At 37.4% G+C, this 17,275-nt stretch overlaps 2 protein-coding genes across 2 annotated transcripts; both read right to left on the bottom strand.

Annotated features, from left to right (window-relative positions):
* Positions 1 to 1,010: 1,010 nt before the first annotated feature.
* LOC100676586 (olfactory receptor 5P76-like) lies at positions 1,011 to 2,132 on the bottom strand. The gene has a single exon (XM_003423591.3). The coding sequence runs from the start codon at positions 2,130 to 2,132 to the stop codon at positions 1,188 to 1,190; it is 945 nt and encodes a 314-aa protein (XP_003423639.2). The 3' UTR covers positions 1,011 to 1,187.
* An 11,048-nt stretch (positions 2,133 to 13,180) lies between these two features.
* On the bottom strand, positions 13,181 to 14,097 carry LOC100676303 (olfactory receptor 5P6-like). Its single transcript, XM_064289459.1, has 2 exons — positions 13,710 to 14,097; positions 13,181 to 13,554 (listed from the first exon to the last, which is right to left on the bottom strand). Exons 1-2 carry the CDS (start codon positions 14,095 to 14,097, stop codon positions 13,181 to 13,183), a joined length of 762 nt encoding a protein of 253 aa, XP_064145529.1.
* Positions 14,098 to 17,275: the final 3,178 nt, after the last annotated feature.

Genomic DNA, 17,275 nt, shown 5'->3' with positions numbered 1-17,275 from the left:
TCTATAACACATGGCATCACCATGAGTCTCAATCGACTGACAGCAACAGCTTTAGCTCCCATAATCGTGTGAGCCAATTTCTTTAGAAAAATCTCCCTCTCTCTATTTTCCTATGTTCACCATGAGAGCTGCTTAAAATGACCAAACCTGCACATGCTGGAACAGAAGCCTCAAAGTTCTGTTCTCTCATTTTCTCTCTCTACTGGTTCTGTTTCTCTAGAGAACCCTGAATAAGACATGCCCTGTGTTTCTGTTTAAAAAAGAGGAAATTTGTATCTGAATCCTTAAGTGGGAACAGGAAACAGAAATAAAGGTAGCAGTCATCAGCATATAGAGGTGAATTTAGCCTGTCCAGAGGGGCAGTCACTATTTCCTCTGAGAAACAGTCTAGTCCCATGGAGTTTTATGAGCAGGATGTGGGCCTGATCATAAATTCCTCCAAGAGTTTCTTCCTCATAGATTCAATGTCACCAGTTTGCCGGATTCTCCTAGAAATCCTTTTTTGCTTTTGCTCTGCTCAGTCCCTAATGAGTTTGAGAACAGTATTTATTCCCTTAGAGGAAGTCATCTCTTCTGATCTGATTGAGCAATTCACAGGTTACTCAGGGTGGTCTCATCCTCTTAGTCTCTGGGGACCCCTTATATCCAAGGCCAGAGTCAGAACCCAGAAACACAGGCTGGAATTTTAAGAGTCCATATCGACCTACCCCAGCAGATAAGCTTTCTCCAAGCACCAAGCCTATAGGAATTTTACTGTCTGGTTCCACTGTGTTATTTCCCCTCAGAAGGTACTCAGTCAAGGCAAAGGTAGTATTATCAGGCTTATCTCAGCATAATCTGCTGTTGAAAATGAACACAGCCTTAAAGGTTTAGACGTAGAATAACCTTTACTTCTGACATAGAATTGCTTTTGAAAGATGATATAAGAGTAAAATTAAAAAGGATTTTCAGCAGATAAAGATTTTGTTCATGTGGACCAATTTGTGTTTCTTAATTCTAAATTTAATTTATTAAAGTTAACTTACTATTGTCTCTGATTTTCTATCTGAAGATCCAGCCCTACATATACTATGAAGTTCCATACAGGCTAATTATGTACAGATATATTTTGCTCTTCGGAAAAAAATTTCTTTTAATATTATGTTAATGGTATATTATTGCATTAAACCTTCCAAAAAAGAAGATTGTTAAGAAAATATTTTTCTACCAAGCTGTCTCTTGAGAGCAGCCTTCATCTCATTATTCCTGAGACTGTAGATGAGGGGGTTCAACACGGGGATCACCACCATGTAGAACACAGACACCACCTTGTTCTGGTCAGTAGAGTAGCTGGACTTGGGCATCACATAAATGAATGTAATGGTTCCATAGTACAGAGTGACTGCAGTGAGGTGGGAGGTGCAGGTGGCGAAGGCCTTGTGGCGGCCCTCAGTGGAGTGCATCTTCAGGATGGTGATGAGGATGTGGACGTAGGAGATGGCTATGACAAACACTGTGACCACAATGATAGATCCAGCAGAAAATGAGAGGACAACTGCAGGAATACTGACATCAGAACAGGAAAGTTCAACTAAAGGAGCAAAATCACAGAAAAAATGATTGACTTGATTTGGTCCACAGAAGAATAAAAAAAAGAAGAAAATGGTAAAGGAGGAAGCATTAAGAAAACCACCTAAATAAGACACAGATAATAACTGATCACAGACTTGTATGGACATTTTAGTTGAATAAAGCAGTGGGTTGCAGATTGCTACAAAGCGATCATAGGCCATGGCAGCCAGAAGAAAGCACTCAATTGGCCCAAAGAAAGCAGCTGATCCAAGTTGGATGGCACATCCAAGATAGGAGATTGTATTTGTCTCCACCAGGAAGTTTACAAGCATATTGGGTGTGACAGAGGATGAAAGCCCTATGTCAGCCAAAGCCAAGTGGCTCAGGAAAACATACATAGGATGATGGAGCTGAGAAGAGATTCTGATAAGGATGATTGTGCTGAGATTGCCAGATATGGTCACCAGATAGATGCACAGGATGACCATGAAGAGGGCGACCCGAAAGGTAGGATCTTCTGTTAAGCCCAATAAAATGAACTCTGTCACTGCAGTGTGGTTTCCATCCACCAGGGAATCCATGAGACAACGTAGCTGGCATAAAAAAGATCTGTGATGAAAAAATTGCATTAAAAAAGTTAAAAATTTCATGGCTTCATTTTGATTAATACACATATGGAAAGTCATCATAAATAAAGATATCATTCAAGTGTTCATTGCATGTTAACATGTAACGACAAATATATATTTGTCATTATATGTCGATATTCAATTATATATATATATTCATCAACAAAAACACCAGAAAATCCAACATATGATTTTCCTTTTTATATTCTATTTTTCCAAAGATGCATTTAAAGTGGTTTTAAAGCTGGAGAATAAAAAAAGAAACTGATTAGAATAACAAAAAGGGATGCTGAGTATAATACCAAGAAAAATACACGTTTTTAACGAAAATTTGAGAAAAAGCTATAATTTATTATAATCTTAGTAAATTATAAGAATAGGGCTAAAAATATATTTATATCTGAAAAGAACCCCTTTGCTATTGAGTCGATTCTGCCTCATAGTGACCCTATAGGACAGAGTAAAACTGCCCCATAGGGTTTTCAAGGAGCGGTTGGTGGATTTGATTTGCCAACCTCTTTTTGGTTACCAGGTATAGCTCTTAACCACTGCACCACCATACAGACTTCCATTTTATTTTCTATAAAATAATAGTAAGTGCTCATATTATTATTTTGTAGATGAGGAAACCGAGTGAAAGAGAATATATAAACTTGCACAAAGTTACATAGCAAGTGTGGAGTCAAAATGTGAATTCCAGAAGTATGACATTTCTTTAGTCACTATGCTGTAAATGCAGTTAAATAATAATAATACTCCAGAGTCCAATACACTTGCCAACAGGTGGATATTAGATTATTCTTTAAGCTTTTTGACAGCTAATAGATAAGAGAGGAGACTAGTTAATTATATATTTTACAATGTCTATGGGTCACTATGGAGCCCTGGTTGTGTAGCGGTTAAGAGCTAGGTGCCAACCAAAAGATTGGCAGTTTAAGTACACCAGCTGCTTCTTGGTAACCATATGGGGCAGTTCTACTCTGTCCTGTAGGGTCACTAGGAGTCAGAATTGACCCGATGGCAATGGGTTTGATTTTTGGTTTATTGGTTAAATAAGATCATCTAAAATGAAGAGAAATGCAATTGTTTTTGATAATAGTACCAAAAGAAAATTTCAAGTCAAGGATGAATGGAGTCACCTTTGTAAATTTATTCAAGTTATGAACATTTGTAATTAAAATATTATAGTTTTATCAAGTAGAGGTACCTCAGGGCTTTGAAGAGTTTCCATTCTAAGAAACCCTGTGTAAACTGGTTCTGACGCAAGTCAAATACTTCGTTTTTTTTTTTTTAAGTTTTCTTCACCTGCTATTCAGCAGTGTTTTGAACAATAAATCATAACATTGAACATCTTTGAGTGAACTTTTGAGAATAATAAATCAGCAAATTATGCCCTGCAACATTGTATATAGTGCATATTACTAAAGCTAAGATAAAACAAAAACAGGCGGTCCTGAGTGTGGTTCATCTGTAACTCATAAATCGGGGACTACCTCTGGTTTGAAATATCAATCTAGTTACTATGCAGAATACTATGTGCGTGATAATCAGGACATTAGCAAAGTGCATTTATTCAAGCAAATAAAATCATTTCCTGCTATAACAACATTGTTTACTAAATAGAGCATTGTAGAATAAAATTACATTGGTTTTAAGATAATACGGATATGCATTTGTCCATGATATGTTCTGTGAAATAGGATGTTACGTGATTGGGACATTATGCTAACACCATATTAAAAAAATTATGGGAGCCACCTTCCAGTCATTCTTGTCACTGCTATAGCCACTGCTGCTGCTGCTGGAGCTGCAGGTGGAGGCCAGTGGAACAGGTTGTGGTAGGAGCTGAGTCAGAGGAAGTGAGGACGTCGGGCTGAAGGCCGATGGTCTCCCAGCCTGAACTGCAGGAGCAGCCAGGGCCCCCACATCCCTGGCTCAGCCACCGCCTGACAAAACCCAAGAGCCCATGCCCAGAGTCATGTCCTCTGACTCACCTGACTGTATCCAACTCATTGTCCAGTGCTGCAAGAGTCTGAGTTTGGGGTCTTTGAAACTGTTAGAAAGAAAGTTAGGGGCAAGTCATTTCCAACTCACAGTGACCCTATGGGGCACAGTAGAACCACCTGTAGGGTTTCCAAGGAGCAGCTGGTAGATTATGAACTAAAGATGTTTTGGTCAGCAGCCGAGCTCTTAACCACTATTCCACGGGGGTTTCCACACATGATTCTGTAAATTCTCAAGTGGTCAATTTATTCTTTTGTTTCCCCATAGATGTTCATGCATAGTTCTATAACTTTCATTTAATAATTGTTGAGGAATATAATATAAATTGTCTTAGGGTCTCTATGAGTCAGAATCATCTTTATGGCAAGTGGTTTGGCTTTGATTTTCTACCTAAATATTGGTTCCACGTTTACTTTGATATTTCTGATTAAGGGATATTCAGTGCTAAACTACAGATGTAAAAAGGTAAGCTTAGCTTTATCCATTCGTATTGTTCACTGATAAACATTTTTTAATGATATTTATAAGACAAGTCATTAAGTACCTTAGGGAATTTGAGACGGAACTTTATGTAAAGTTGAATTTTAAAAAACCAGAATTATAAAGACATGTACATTAATTATTATAGCAAAATTTAGAAAATGCACATCTTGAAAATTTTATAAGATAGAGAGCTAAAGTATAAAAAGAGGCTTGGAGGAATTCCAGATAAGAAATAGTCTTTCACTCACCGTCAATGCCTCAAAATATTGCCCCTGAGGAGCAATTTACGGTATAGGAAGGATAGTCATGGTAAACAGGCGTTGTCAATCTGAAGACAAAAACCTTATTCTAATTCTCTTGCTAATCCTAATTTTAGAAACTCTATCTCCCTCCCTGAAGAAGGAGTGAAGTAGGGTTTTCCTCCAACAATATAAGAACCAACATTCATTCAGAGCTTATTTTGTGGTAGGAACTATGCTTACCATTTTACATAAGTTCAAATTTTCACAAGTACAAGAATTTCATGAGGTTACCTACTTTTATTATCCTTATTTTTCACATAAGAAGATTGCGGATGAGGTGTTTAAGCAACTTGTGCTAGTGGGTGAAATACAATTATTCCTGATACTAATACAACACAGGAATTTCAAATTAGGAAATGGTCACCTTTTATAAATATATTAAATATTTGTAGTTAAAATATTATTGTTTTATGAAGGAATGTGAAATATCAGTCTAATCACCTTACAAAACAGCGTATGACTGATACCCAGGATGTAATTAAAGTACAATTATCCAAAAAAATCAAATCATTTTCTACTATAAGAATGCTTCTAATTGGAGTATTGTAGAACGAAATATTATTTTTGACATAGTGTACAGCTGAATAAAGTATAGCCTCGCAAGTTAAGGAGTTTAGCCAGGATCGCCCAGCTAGTGGCCAGGTTGACCCGCATCTGGAAATTTTCTGGCTTTTTATCCTGGGCTTCATCCTTTGTGTCTTGTTGACTGTGATCCTAGAGCACTCAGACCCATAAATAAAGTAAGACTTTCTGGAAAGATGTATGAAATAATAAATCCCCAAAGAATCTAGAAGCTAATGAATTAGTTAGCATTGTGGTGGATGTCATGTGTAGATAGTGTTAAAGATTATATGAGTTCCTGGACTTAAAGAAAAAACTTAGGGGTAGATAAATAAGGAGTCTTGGTAATTTGAATGGAGCTCATTTTTTCAAACTAACCTGACTGGAAACCTAAGTGAATTCAAAGTTACTTGCTAGCTGACTGCTTGATTACATCTGCCAGGTTACCCGACTATGGCTTGTGAGTACAGACACAATCTTAGAGAGCAAAGTGTTCTCAATGCTGAATTATAATCAATATGTCAATTTCACTCACAGAAGCTGAAATCTTACCTCTTGAAATAATTCATTCATCGTTTGGTAATAAATCCAAAGTCATCGTTTTTATATAGCAGCCACACTATCTTTCTAGCTTTGTATTATTGTTTGCCTTTGGGGATAAATCTCTAAAGAATCAAATGTGAATTTGAAAGTGCCAAAGATCATTATCACATTCTCCAGTGGAATCCAAACAGTTCAAATCACACATACACGACTAATCTTAAGGGTTCTGTCAATTCTCAAGCAGCCTATTTATTGTTTTATTTTTGTTTCTATGTAGGTGTTGGTGCATTTTCATTTGACAGTTATTGGGGTACAATAAAATAAATTTCTCATAATTAATAGTTTTGAATTTACTTTGATACTTCATCTTAAGGCACGCTAAAGTTCATATATAAAAGGAAATGTTACCATCATTCATTCAGCTTGTTCATTTTGTAAGTATTTGGTAGTGAGAGTAAGAAAGTCTGTTCGATTCCTTGGGGAATATGAAGTGGACAACCATGTAAAGCTGAATTTTTAATAACAAAATTACTTAAGACATATACATATTTTTTCTAGGAAAAGTTTTAAAATAAGTACCTTAAAAGTTGTATAGATTGAGAACTATGAAGTAAAAAAATGATTTTCAAATAAGGCAGTCTTTCATACTACATGCCTCAAAGGAATGACTACTGGTTTGTGGCTTATGTGACTAGGGGGATGAAGGTAGATGCAAATATCTTCAACACAAAAACTCAATGTAATTCTCTTGCTAATCCTCAATTTATAAAGTGCACCCGATGTTCCCCATGGCAGAAGCAGGGAAGTGGCTCATAAGAAAAAAATGGCCCAGCACCCCGCCCTACACAAATACTAATAAACAAGTAGACAGAAACTAAGAACAACAAGGACTAATGATTTTGAGCACCTTTTCTCATATTTTTAAGCCATTTGAATGACCTCTTCGGTGATCCTTTTGCTGTCACATCTGATAATCCATCATTAGGAAGTACATCTTATAGCTGTGCCCCTATAGTTTCTTGTAAGAATTTTATGGTTTCATATTTTGGTTCTTCATCTATGTTATTTTATTTTTTGTGTCGTATGAGGCATGGACTCTGACTCATTTTTCTGCACATGGAAATCCAATTTTTCCAGCACCATTTATTGAAGAGACTTCTTTCCCTACTAAATAGATTAGCACTGTTGTCAAAATCAGTTGATCACAGATGTATGATTTTATTTCTGTACTCTCAATGCTATTCCATTGCTCTATATGTCTATTATTATACCAGTACCAAGTTGTTTTAATTACTGTGGCTTTATACTATGTTTTGAAATCAGGAAACCTGAATCCTCCAACTTTGTTCTTCTTCAAGATTGCTTTAGCTATTTGGAGTTCCTTCTCCTTCCATATAAATTTGAGAATTGATTTTCCACTCTGCAAAAAAAGGCTGTTGGAATTTTTACAGGGATTGCGTTGAATTTGCAGATCGCTTTGGGTAGGATTGACATCATAGCTATGTTTAGCCTCCAATCCATGAACACAGAATGCCCTTTTATTTATTAAGGTCTTGTTTAATTTCTTTTAGTAATGTCTTACAGTATTTCATGTACATGTCTTTCACTTTCTGAAATGCAGTAGCAACAGTATCGGACCTTGCCTAACTTCAGGGAGAATGAGATCAGCATCAGCACAAAGCTGACTCATATGAGGTTGAGGTCAGATACACGTTCACTCTTCAAACTTTTTACTAATTCTGACACCAGCTGTCCTCCCCACTGCACTCTCTACTTCTCTGCTGGGTTTGATAATTTGTTGCAAGGTCCACACACAACTCACAAGCCATACTCACAGTTACATGGCTTATTAAGGAAGTGACATGGGATCAGGATTAACTTGGAAATGTCGTGGTAAAAAACCAGACTTATACTCTACTAGTTGGAATTGACTCGACATAAATGGGTTTGAGTTTGTTTTTTTTTTCTTTTTTAAGAAATAGAAACAGAGTTTTATTGAAGGGTGAATCATTTCACAAAATGGGCAAACGCACAAGCACCCAGGAGAATTTGGGGTGTGTTCCAAACTGCACAGAGAACAATGAGGCTTTATCAGGTCAATCGAACAAATGACTGCAAATGGTGGAGATAGGGTATTACATGGCAAGAAATTACAAGGATTTTCTTAAACTACAAGCATTCATAACATTAATTTCTAATCTTCCTAACATGTTTGACCAAGACATTCTTCTTAACATCAGTAAGTCTATTTGTTACATTCTGTGATTGTTACATCCTGAGGTTTGTTTAACAAGGCATTCTGGGGGAATAATTTTAATTCCGGCTGTATGTCTGCCTTTTCCCTCATTTTAAGGTAACGGGCTTATGATTTTACCTAGTTATGGGTTTACAAAGTGTTAGCAGAAATGGAGCAGAAGATTCCAGTGAGTGAAAGTGTAGTTTGATTAAGACTTGGTTAATTGACGTTTACCTGATCTTGGTTACAGTTATAAGACAGTTACTGGCTTCATCTTAACATTATCAATTCTGATCCTATTTTGTAACCTCTGTGGACATGCTTGAGATAGGCATTCTTTTAAGACCAAGCTGAATAACATTCTTAATAAACACCTTCAACAAATAGTTCCTCATCCATGCCAGAAATCCTTCTATGCCCCCTTTGTGTTACAAGCAGTTAAATTTTGACAAAAAGGCTGAATATTCTCTTTAGAACAATAGGAGTCAAGATATGAGTTTAATTCAAAATGGAGTTTAACTTTAGGCTCAAAGTCATCCATTTCAGTTATGCCAGTACCTCAGTTTTAAGATTTAAAGTCCACATACAGAGAAGTAACAGGAAAAACTCAGGATATAGTCCTTGAATCAGGACAGCTTCTGCTTGGCCGCTGCTTCCAGGCCCTCACTCTCAGGGCTTGGGCCTAGCCTCTACCTCTGCCCCTTCTGGCCTGGCCTCTGTCCCCACTCTGGGCCTGGCCTCTGCCCCTGCTCATACCTGTGCTGGAGCTTATTAACTCCACAAACAAGTGCCTGCAGGCACCCCACTACAGCAGCAAGCCTGCTACCTGAAGGCCCTCATTTCTCTGGTTCCATGGGTCTGTGCTTGCACTGTAACCACCTCAATCCGTGGGCCAGGAAGCCCACCATACCATCTCATGCTGGTCTTCAGTGTTACAGCTCTGTCTCCTGGGTCTAGAAAGTTCTCAGCACAAGGACCCCTGGTCCAAAAGACACATTCCACTTCTGGCTCTTCTTAATGGTAGTGAGGTATCCCCTCAAACTCTGTGGAATAGTTGCTTATGTAGGCAAGTGGCTCATTCTTATTAGGCAGATTTTACACACCATCTTTGCATAATAACTGACCAATCCTCTCTCAAGCAGCTGTATCTATTAGTTAGCAAATAGCATAACTGATATTTTCTACTGGCAGGGACTGGCTTCTTCCCTAGGTAACTGTAACAAGGGAAAGAATGACAACTCCTTAGGGCCCAGGAAAAAAATCTCCCAGCCTGATTTCTTCCTCTGTCTCTCTTGCAAAGAATCAAGGATATAAGGCTACACAAAGAAACTCATTTTGCTATCTTGTTTGTATTTATCATGAAAGGGTGGTAAATTTTGTCAAATGCCTTTCCTATACTGATTGAGATGAACAAGTGGTCCTTTCCTTTTTTCTATTAGTTTGTGGTGTGACACTGGTTGATTTTCTAGTGTTGAAACATCCTTGCATTCCTGGGATAAATCTCATTTGATTATGGTGTCTAATCCTTTAATATGTTTTTGATTTGGTTTGCTAGTATTTTGTTGAGTTGATTGTATTTATTTTTAAGTTTCTTTTAATTCTTTAAGCTTAGCACTATAGTCTCTATCTATTAATTCCCTTATTTTAGTTTTGTTATTCTGTTTCTGTGGTCTGTTGTTCCCACTGGTTCCCGTGTTTAGTCTCTTGTGTCCTTTTGTGTTGGACATTATTTTTCACGCTTTGGTGGTTGTAATTATTGGCAGGAAAAAAAAAAAGGCTTGGAATGAAGACCTTTCTCCAGATAGGATGTTCATGTATTTATTCAAGTCACCTTGTCTTAGACCACCTTAACCCAAGTTCCAGGCTTGACTTTCCCTAGATTTCCAGGCCTGCAAGTCTGTAGAAAGGCTTGTTTACTTCATGTTTCTCCCAACCGTCATGATGTATATGAGGTGTACGAATTAGACTTCTCACCTGGACATGTCCTAGGCTTTGACTTCTGGGCTCTCATTCTACAAGAACACTAAATCCACAGCCCCAGTTCTTAGCTTTTTCTCCTACCTGTCAAATCTCCTCATTAAAAAAGTATTTTTGAGTGGTGAGCTTACCTTTCTGGGTAATCACAGTTTATCTGGGTTCTCACTTATTATCCTGTAAGCTATAATGTGATTTTATGATGTATTTAACATTTCATCAAGCTTATTTAGTTGTGTTCATTATGAGAGTTGATTAAAATTACCAAGCCTACCATTGCTGGAACAGAAGCCTCAAAGGTCAATTGTATGTGTGTACACAGGCAACATCATAGCTGGCATGAACTCTCTTCACCTATTTCAGTCCTTTGCTCAGATGTTACCTTCTCAGTGAGGTCTACACTGACATGTCAGTCTCCCTTACTCTACTTTGCTTTTTCTTTTTCCATAGCACTCACCCAGTAAAACCCCAGTGCCATCGAGCACTCACCAGCTTCTAATAATCTATATCATGTACTTGTTTCTCTTTTCATCTGTCTGCTCTGCTGGAATATTAATTGCAGGTAGGCAGACACTTTTGTTGTCACTTGCATTTCCAATAGCCCACACAGTACTAGAAATATTAGAAGTACTCAGTATAATTTTTGAATGAATGAAATGATTAATGCCCTGTGATGACTCATTTTATGTCAACATAAATAGCCTATGGTGCCCAGTTGTTTGGACAAACAGTAGTCTAGAGGTTGCTATAAAGATATTTACATGGGATTAACATTTAATCAATTGACCTTAAATTAAGCCGATTACCCCCTACAATGTGAATGTGCTTCATCCATTCATTTGAAGGCCTTAAGACCAAACTATAGTTTCCTGAAGAAGACGGATTCAACTTCTTCACTATAAACAGACAACATTGCTTGAATTTCTAACCTCTATCTGACATACAGATTTTGGACTTCCTAGCCTGCCTAATTCTGTGAGCCAGTTTTTCAGAATCAATCTCTCTCTCTGTCTCTCTGGTGGCACAGTGGTTAAGCGCTCAGCTACGAACCAAAATGTTGATGATTCAAACGAACCAGCTGCTCTGTGGGAGAAAGATGTGGCAGTGTGCTTCCATAGAAATTACAGCATTGGAAACTCGATGGGGCAGTTCCGTCACAGTCAACTTGTTGGCGATGAAGTTATTTTTTTAAAAAACTGCAGAATATTTTTACGGCTGTGGGTGGTGCAGGTGGTTTGCTTTCAGTTAGTAACCCAAAGGATGATGGTTGCAACCCACCCAATGGTGCTGTGGAGGAAAGACCTGGCAGTCTCCTTCCATAAAGATTACAGCTAAGAAAACCATATAGAGCAGTTCTAGTCTATAACACATGGCATCACCATGATTCTCAGTCGATCAAAGGAAACGAGTTTAGCTCCTATAATCATGTGAGCCAATTCAGCTAGATAAATCCCTCTCTTTTTAGCTCTGTTCACCATGAGAGTTGCTTAAAATTACCAAACCTGCAGTTACTGGAACAGAAGTTTCAAAGTCCTGTTCTGTTTTTCTTTCTCTTCTGGTTCTGTTTCTCTAGAGAACCCTGAATAAGACATTCCCTTGTTTCTGTTTGCAAAAAGATGTAATTTGCATCTGAATCCTCAAGTAGGGACCCACCCAGTGCGAGTCCATTCCAACTCATAGTAGGGACAGGAAACAAAAATAAATGTAGCAGTTATAGGGGTTAATTTAGCCTGTCCAGAGAGGCAGTCATTGTTTTAGCTGGGAAAGAGTTCATTCCCCTGGAATTTTAAGAACAGGATGTGAGCCTGATCATAAATTCCTCCATTAGTTTCTTCCTCACAGACTCAGTTTTATCCAGCTTGCCGGATTCTCCTAGAAATCCTTTTCTGCTTTTGCTCTGCTCAGTCCCTGATGAGTTTGGGAACCTGCTCATTCCCTCAGAGTAAATCAAATCTTCTGATCTGACTGAACAACTCACAGGTTAGTCAGGCTGCTCTCTTACTCTTAGACTCTACCACCACCCATTGCTGTCAAGTCAGTTCCAACTTATAGTGACCCAATAGGACAGAGTAGAACTGCCCCACAAGTATTCCAAGCAGTGGCTTGTGGATTCGAACTGCCAACCTTTGGATTACCAGCTGAGCTCTTAACCACTGTGCAACCAGGGCTCCAAACCCATACCTTGGAGTCAAATCTGACTCATAATGACCCAATTAATAGAGACCCTATAGAACAAAGTAGAACTGCCCCATAGGATTTCCAAGGAGCAGCCGGTGGATTCAGTCTGCTGACCTTTTGGTTAGCAGCTGAGCTCTTAACCACTGCACCACTAGGGCTCCTCTTAGACTCTGGGGACCCCTTAAATCCAAGGCTAGAACTCAGAAAAACAGCTGGAATTGTATGAGTCCGCAAAGACCATCCCCAGCAGATAACCTTTCGATAAGCACAATGTCTTTAGCAATTTTACTGTCTGGTTAAACTTTGTTATTTCTCCACAGAAGGTGCTCAGTCAAGGCAAAGCTAGTGTTATCAGGCTCATCTCAGCGTAACCTGATGTTGAAAATGAACACAGCTTTAAAGGTTTGGAAGTACAATAACCTTCACTTATGACACAGAAGTGCTTTTGAAAAATCATGTATGAATAAATATTAAAAAAGATTTTCAGCAGATTAAGATTTTTTCATGTGATCCAATTTGTTTCTTAATTATAAATTTAATTTAATTAAAGTTAACTCACTATTGTCTCTGATAACTGTCTGAAAATCCACCCGCATGTATACTATGAAGCCTCATACTGTCCTACTATATGTAGATATATTTTGGCCCCAGGAACCAAGTTTCTTTTAATATTACTTTAATGGTATTTTATTGCATCAAACCTTACAAAAGAGGTTTCGTTAAGAAAATATTTTTCTACCCAGCTGCTGCTTCAGAGCAGCCTTAATCTCATTATTCCTGAGACTGTAGATGAGGGTGTTCAACATGGGGATCACCACCTTGTAGGACACAGACACCACCTTGTTCTGGTCAGTAGAGTAGCTGGACTTGGGCATCATATAAATGAATGTAATGGTCCCATAGAACAGAGTAACTGCAGTGAGGTGGGAGGTGCAGGTGGAGAAGGCCTTGTGGTGGCCCTCAGTGGAGCACATCTTCAGGATGGTGATGAGGATGTAGACATAGGAAGTGGCTATGACAAACAATGTGACCACAATAATGGAAAATGAGGCGACTGCTGCAGGGATACTGGCATCAGAACAAGAAAGTTCAACTAAAGGAACAAAATCGCAGAAAAAATGATTGACCCAATTTGGTCCACAGAAGTATAAAGAATCAAAGCAAATAGTACAACAAGTATTGAGAAAACCACATACATGAGCCACAGAGAATAGGTGGACATTTTAATTAAATAAAGCAGTGGGTTGCCGATTGCTACAAAGCGATCATAGGCCATGGCAGCCAGAAGACAGCACTCAGCTGACCCAAAGAAAACAACTGAACCAAGCTGGATGGCACCTCCAAGATAGGAGATTGTGTATCTCTCCACCAGGAAGTTTACAAGCATATTGGGCGTGACAGAAGATGAATAGCCTATGTCAGAAAAAGCCAAGTGGCTTAGGAGACCACACACAGGACGATGGAGCTGAGAAGAGATTCTGATCAGGATGATTGTGCTGAGATTGCCAGATATGGTCACCAGATAGATGCACAGGATGACCATGAAGAGAATGACCCGAAGGGTAGGATCTTCTTTTAAACCCAATAAAATGAACTCTGTCACTGCAGTGTGGTTCCCGTCCACCAGGGAATCCATGAAACTATGTAGCTGCTTTATATACAAAGTTTTCATTCAAGCAAGCAAGTTTTGTTTTAAAAATTTAGTGTTTACTTAAAGCCAGAAGAATGTATATATTTCTATGCAGTAATGAGTCCCTCTCTCTGTTTAGATCACTTTTATTAAAAGCATCGTTAAACTTGGTTGAAATAATGTATTGTTTTCTAATATTATTTTTTACAATAGTAAATTTAAAGTGCCTTTAAATGTAAAGATTAGAAAACATAAGACTTATGCAAATAACAAAAGGATTGGTAAGTATAAAAAAGAATTTATAAATGTAGTATTATGTACTGAAAATTAGCATAGTCACTAATATTTATTTAATGCTTACTAAGCAACATACATGGGACTATGCATTTTATATACATATTTCTGTTTTAATTTCCATGAAATAATATTAAGTATTTTATTATTCCCATTTTACAGATAACTTAACTGATAGCAGAAAAATAACTTACCTGAAGTTGCATAGGAAGTGGTAGAATCAGGGTATGAACCCCAGAGTGTGAATCCAGTCCAGTTCTTTAGTAACTATAACATAAATGACATTGAATAATTATATTGATTAAGTTGAATATACTTGGAAAGTAGTTAATAAGAGATTAGCCTTTCTGCTTTCTGACAGCTAATATATAAAGAGATATCCAGTTAGTTACATAGTTCACAAAGGCTATCAGTTAAGCAAGAACATTTTTTAAAGGAGAAATTCAATATTTCTTGATATTAATACAACATAGGAATTTCAAATTAGGGAATAGTCACCTTTTGTAAATGCATTAAAAATTTGTAGTTAAATATTATTGCTTTATGAAGGAGTGAAATATCAATCTAATCAACATAAAAAACACTGTATTACTGATACTCATGGTGTAATTAAAGTGCAATTATCCAAACAAATCAAATCATTTTCTACTGTAACAGTGTTTTCTAGTAGGAGTATTGTAGAAAGAAATAATATTATTGTTGACATAATATACAGCTGAATAAAGTACAAGCCTCACATGTTAAGAAGTTTAGCCAGGATCACCCAGCTAGTGGCCAGGTTGACCCTCATCTGCAAATTTTCTGGCTTTTTATCCTGGGCTTTGTCCATTGTGTCTTGTTGACTGTGATCCTGGAGCACTCGGACCCATAAATAAAGTAAATCTTTCTGCAAAGATGTTTAAAATAATAAATCTCCAAAGAATCTAGAAGGTAATGAATTCATTAGCATTGTGGCTGAATGTCATGCGTAGATAGAGTTTCTGGACTTATGGGTGGATAAGTAAGGAGTCCTAGTAATTTTAATTAAGGTCATGTTTCTACACTAACCTGACTAGAAACCTAAGTGAATTCAGAGTTACTTGCTAGCTGGCTGCTTGACTACATCTGCCTGGTTACCCCACTATGACTTGCGAGTACAGACAGGATCTGAGAGCAAAGTGTTCTCAGTGGTAAATTATGAATCAGCAGGTCAGGTTCACTCAGAGATGCTGAAATCCTACCTTTTGAAATAATTTGTTCATCTTTCAGTGATAAATGCAAAGTCGTTGTATTTATACAGCAACCATGCTATCCTTCTGTTGTTGTTTGCCTTTGGGGACAAATCTCTGAAGATTCAAATGCGAACTCAAAAGCCTCGAAGATCATCATCACATTCTCCAATGGAAACTGAACAGTTCAAATCCCACATACACAACTAGTCTTATGGGTTCTGTCAATTCTCAAGTGGCCTATTTATTTATTAATATTTGTTTCTATGTAGGTGTTGGTGCACTTTCATTTAACAATTATTACAGTATAATAAAATAAATTTCTAGTTTTTAATTTATTTTGATATTTCATCTTAAGGAATACTAAAGTTCATATATAAAAGGTAATTTTATCTTCATTCATTCAGCGTATTCATTTTATAAGTATTTGGTAGTTACTGGAGACCCTGGTGGTGTAGTGGTTAAGTGCTATGACTGCTAATCAAGAGGTCAGCAGTTCGAATCCACCAGGCTCTCCTTGGAAACTCTATCGGGCAGTTCTACTCTGTCCTATAAGGTTGCTGTGAGTTGGAATCGACTTGATAGCAGTGGATTTAGTTTGGTCTGAGTTTTGGTAGTTACTGAAAGAAACTCCATTCAATACCTTGGGTGATGTGAGGTGGATACCATACAATGTTGAATTTTTAATAACAAAATTATTTAAGACATGTACATATTTTTCTAGCAAAAGTTATAAAATATCTTAAAAGTGGTATAGTTTGAGAACTATGAAGTAAAAAAATGATTTCCAAATAAGACAGTCTTTCATACTACATGCCTCAAAGGGATGACTACTGGTTTGTGGCTTATGTGACTAGGGTGATAATGGTAGAAGCAAGTATCTTCAACTCAAAGAATGTAATTCTCTTGCTAATCCTCAGTTTATAATGTCCTCCCGATGCTCCCTTTGGTGGAAGTGGAGGAAGGGCTCCTAAGACAAGTGATGGCCCATCACCCCGTCCTATACAAATACTAATAAGCAACTAGACAGCAACTAATAGCAACAACGACTAATGATGTTGAACATCTTATCATGTGGTTTTAAGCCATTTGAACAACCTCTCCAGTGATCCTTTTGTTTCCATAGCTGATAATCCATCATTAAGAAGTACATCGTACAGCTCTGTCCCTATATTTTCTTGTGAGAATTTTATAGTTTCATATTTTGGTTCTACATCTATTTAAAATTTTTTCGAATACTATGAGGCATGGATTCTGATTCATTTTTCTGCACATGGAAATCCAGTTTTTCTAGCAGAATTTATTGAAGAGACTTCCTTCCCCCCTAAATGGACTTAGCACCCTTGTCAAAAATCAGTTGAACATAGATGTATGATTTTATTTCTGGACTCTCAATGCTGTTCCATTGGTCTATATGTCTATTATTATACCAATCCCAGTCTGTTTTAATTACTGTGGCTTTATAGTATGTTTTGAAACCAGGAAGCCTGAGTCCTCCAACTTCGTTCTTCTTCAAGAGTGCTTTAGCTATTTGGGGTTCCTTCTCCTTCCATATAAATTTGAGAATTGGTTTTCCATTTCTGCAAAAAAAAGTCTGTTGGAATTTTTATGGGATTGCATTGAATTTGAGATTGCTTTGGGTAGTATTGACAGGTTAGCTATGTTAAGCCTTCTAATCCATG

This window comes from Loxodonta africana, chromosome 7 (assembly GCF_030014295.1).
Source record: "Loxodonta africana isolate mLoxAfr1 chromosome 7, mLoxAfr1.hap2, whole genome shotgun sequence".
Classification (NCBI taxonomy): Eukaryota; Metazoa; Chordata; class Mammalia; order Proboscidea; family Elephantidae; genus Loxodonta; species Loxodonta africana.
The sequence above is the reverse complement of the archived record's forward strand: the minus strand, read 5'-3'. Positions and strand labels throughout refer to the sequence as shown.

Excerpts from the sequence above, each read along its gene's own strand:
- LOC100676586 (XM_003423591.3), bottom strand. The coding sequence starts at position 2,132 with ATGGATTCCCTGGTGGATGGAAACCACACTGCAGTGACAGAGTTCATT.
- LOC100676303 (XM_064289459.1), bottom strand. The coding sequence starts at position 14,097 with ATGGATTCCCTGGTGGACGGGAACCACACTGCAGTGACAGAGTTCATT. Across the intron at positions 13,555-13,709 it reads TGATCGCTTTGTAGCAATCG|TTGAACTTTCTTGTTCTGAT; the intron begins GCAACCCACTGC and ends TTGTTCCTTTAG.